General features: G+C 42.0%; 1 protein-coding gene across 1 annotated transcript in view; it reads right to left on the bottom strand.

The window, feature by feature from the left end:
• LOC106868949 (WD repeat-containing protein 75) overlaps nt 1-3,922 on the bottom strand; it is a 16,747-nt gene that overhangs the window by 8,339 nt on the left and 4,486 nt on the right. The window contains exons 4-9 of the mRNA XM_014914426.2: nt 3,478-3,532; nt 3,232-3,344; nt 2,741-2,811; nt 2,019-2,117; nt 1,163-1,251; nt 167-322 (exon numbers count right to left, since the gene is read on the bottom strand). Coding sequence (XP_014769912.1) covers nt 167-322; nt 1,163-1,251; nt 2,019-2,117; nt 2,741-2,811; nt 3,232-3,344; nt 3,478-3,532 — 583 coding nt within the window. The remainder of the gene's footprint in view (nt 1-166; nt 323-1,162; nt 1,252-2,018; nt 2,118-2,740; nt 2,812-3,231; nt 3,345-3,477; nt 3,533-3,922) is intronic.

The following is a 3,922-nucleotide window of genomic DNA, read 5'->3' on the forward strand; positions in this document are numbered from 1 at the left end:
ATATATATATATATATATATATATATATATATATATATACACGTAGACTTTGGGTGAAAGAATATTGTTGACTGAATTAAACCTCTATCTATTCCTGTGCTGTCATTTCTAAAAAGTCGCTTCAGAAATTTTACTCGGAGAATTAACTCAATGTTAGGAGACTTACCGTTATCAGAGAGGCAAAGAACGATCAGCCGATTGTCAGGAGATACAGAGATAGTCTTAATTGGGGCACCAAGCCTGGGTAGAAAATCTCTAGTTTGCTGTAAAAGCTGCCAGGTGACCAGAGTGCATTCATGACCACCACTAAAAAGGCGGGTCCCTGAAAAAGAAAAGATTACAAAGTTACAAAAAACAGAGCAAGTGCACACACACACATCATCATCATATAACGTCCATTTTCCATGCTGGCATGGGCTGGATGGTTTGACAGGAGCTAACCAGCCAAGGGACTGCACCAAGCTCCACTGTTTTGGCCCTTGGGGGCTCACACAGGATTTTGTTGTTCAAATTTACGTCCATTAAATTGGTTATACTTCTACAGTACACAAATTCATAACCGAAGGGGATCTTTACCAGGCTCCAATCTGATTTGGCAGAGTTTCTACAGCTGGATGCCCTTCCTAACGCTAACCACTCCAAGAGTGTAGTGGGTGCTTTTACGTACCACCGGCACACGGGCCAGTCAGGCGGTACTGGCAACAGCCACGCTCAAAAAGGTGTTTTTTATGTGCCACCTGCACAGGTGCCAGTCCAGCGGGACTGGCAACGACCTCACTCAAACGTTTTCTAACGTGCCAGTAAGGCGACGCTGGCAACGATCACACTCAAATCGTGCTAGTTACGTGCCACTGGCACGGAAGCAAGACAGCTGCTCTGGCAATGATCACGCTCGGACGGTGCTGTTAGTGCTCCACTGGCACAAGTGCCAGTCATTGAATATGGTTCAATTACGACTTCGATGATGTGTATAACTTTTACTGAATGATTAAAAACACAGGTGAGAAAACAAATAAATCCACCGCTTTCAAACAAAAATACCCCTATGAGGTACTTATTCTGCTTGAGTTACAGATACTGTATCATTGATCGTCTGAGGCAATATAGAAAATAAAGACAGTCAGAAAACAAAAGTAAAAAAGAATAAAAACGAAATACTGACCTTCAGCTGAGAACCTCAGGTCCACCACTGTCAAGGCATGCCAATGGTTCGTGGTTTTTATCACTTTGGAAGATCCAAGGAATCGTCTCCTACAAATACAAATTACAACCCTAGGTCAATTGTTGTCGATCATGCAGATTTGTGATTTGAGATATTCCTTCAATAATTACCCTGGATTTGGTAGATGGAAACTGAAAGAATCCCAAGCCCGTCGTATCTATATATGTTTGTGTGTGTGTGTGCGCATATGTTTGTATGTACTCTTGTTTTGAAATCATGTGATGATTGTTAAACAAGCCATGTTTTTTTTTTGTTTCCTGTCTTTCATAAAAAACATGTCTGGCCATGGGGAAATAATACCTTGCTTGGAAACCGGTGAGGGTTGGCAACAGCAAGGGCATCTGGTTCCAGCCATAGAAAACCTGTCTCAATAAATTCCATCTAACCCATGCAAACAAGGAAAAGGGGACACTGAACAATAACAACAGAGAGGGGCTCTGCCAATGCTTGTCCATGAGAGACCCTTCTCTCCGACTGACATCTCATCCTCTAGTGATGCTGTCCGTGCTGGTGCCATATAAAAAGCACCCAGTACATTCTGTAAAGTGGTTGGTGCTAGAAAGGGCATCCAACTGTAGAAACCATGCCAGAAGAGGACATGGAACCTGATGTGGCTACTGAGATTGCCAGTCCCCATCAAACTGCAAACTGTCCAACCCATACCAGCATGGAATATAGATATTAAATGTTGTGTGTGTGTGTGTGTGTGTGTGCGTATTCTTGCGTCATCATGTCCATTATATCAAAGAATTTGTAGTGTCTATAGAATAGATTTTGTAATTTAATTAAGACAAACCATATGATAATTCTACCATCACTGCTTCCAGTCGCAAGACATTGCTCGTTTGGATGACAAGACACACATGTGAACCGTCCTTCATTTTGGCAATCAAATCTGAAAGAAAATCAATAAAGAATAAATAATGACCATTTCTCACAATGGCATAAGATAAGAAATTTTGCATATATGAGAGAGAGAGAGAGAGAAATAAACGAGCGCTAACAGCACCATCCGTGCGTGATCATTGCCAGAGCAGCTGTCTGGCTTCCGTGCCGGTGGCACATAAATAGCACCATTTGAGCGTGATCGTTACCAGCATCGCCTTAGTGACACATGCGCCGGTGGCACGTGAAAAAACATTTGAGCGAGGTCGTTGCCAGTGCCGCTGGACTGGCTCCTACGCAGGTGGCACGTAAAAAACACCATTTGAGCGTGGTCGTTGCCAGTATCACCTGACTGGCCCTCGTGCCGGTGGCACGTAAAAGCACCCACTACACTCTCGGAGTGGTTGGCGTTAGGAAGGGCATCCAGCTGAGGAAACTCTGCCAGATCGGATTGGAGCCTGGTGCAGCCATCTGGTTCACCAGTCCTCAGTCAAATCGTCCAACCCATGCCAGCATGGAAGATGGACGTTAAACAATGATGATAACCATGAATAATGCTGGTGATTCATTTGCCACAAGGGCAAAAATGTAGAAACCTTACAGGGACGAACTACAAAAATGCATTCAACTTACGTTATCAATTGGTTTGATTGGAGATCTTTGATGAACAGTTTTAGTTTAATAACTGCTGCAACAAATCTTCCCTGGAAATAAAGAAAAACAGAAATTCACTTAGTGGCCACTGAGATGAGTTTTCTTTTATTAACCCATTAGCATTTAATCCGGCCATATCCAGCTTATAGATGGATGAGGGCAATTACATGAAGTCCAGATCACTTAAATTGGAGGAAAGTTGTGGAAGAGGGAAACCCAGGAAGACATGGGACGAAGTTCTGAAGGCCAAGCGCAAAATGATGAACGTTACGAACGAGATGACACAAGCTTGAGATACATGGTATCTCAATCCTCTACTCAAGAAGACTTGCCCACCACAACAAAACTGAGGTCTTAAAACCAAGGTACCACGGTCCGCACCAGGTTCCATAGTCTGTTTTGGCCTGGTTTCTATGGCTGAAAGCCAACCACTGCCACAGAAAGACATACACAAACACTTCTCTACTTACATGGTATCCGACGGCAACACAACGTTCATCACCAGAACATTTGGATAGCAGGACTGTTGGGTTTAGTAGAGCATCTTCATCAGTGCTAAGTTTGTAGGAACACACATTAAAAGCTACAATGAAAGAAAAAATAAAAGACACTTAGAATGTTTTGTCTTATTTAATCCTTTAGTATTCAAACTGGTCATTTCTGGCCAAAATATTCTACAAGTTTCTTGTTCAAACCAGCTAGATCTATCCTCTCACACCAACCTACAATGTCATTCGAAAAATTAACAGCAACCTCATCGAAATCTCTGAGCTACAACATAATTAATGATTAATTCAAAACAATGTGAATTATTAAGCATTGCTTTTGAGAAAACAACGTGGATGGATTCGGATGAAACTTTCAGGGATGTTTGGCCTTATGACAGTCATGAACTGATTAGATTTTGGGATTGATCCGGCACTGGACAAGGATTCCGGATTATTTTTCCAGTTGTTTTGCTTAATTTTTCAGAGCGGTCGGGTTCATTTTTAGTATTTTCGTTTGTGAGAGCAGTCAAGTTTACTGGTACTGGTTCTATTAGTCTCTTTTGCTAAACCACAAAGACACAAGGATGTAAACGAACCAACATTGGTTGTTGAGTGATGGTGTAATGACAGACAGACAGACACACACACACACACAAACATATATATATATATA

The sequence above is a fragment of the Octopus bimaculoides genome, chromosome 26, assembly GCF_001194135.2.
Source record: "Octopus bimaculoides isolate UCB-OBI-ISO-001 chromosome 26, ASM119413v2, whole genome shotgun sequence".
In the NCBI taxonomy this organism is placed as follows: domain Eukaryota; kingdom Metazoa; phylum Mollusca; class Cephalopoda; order Octopoda; family Octopodidae; genus Octopus; species Octopus bimaculoides.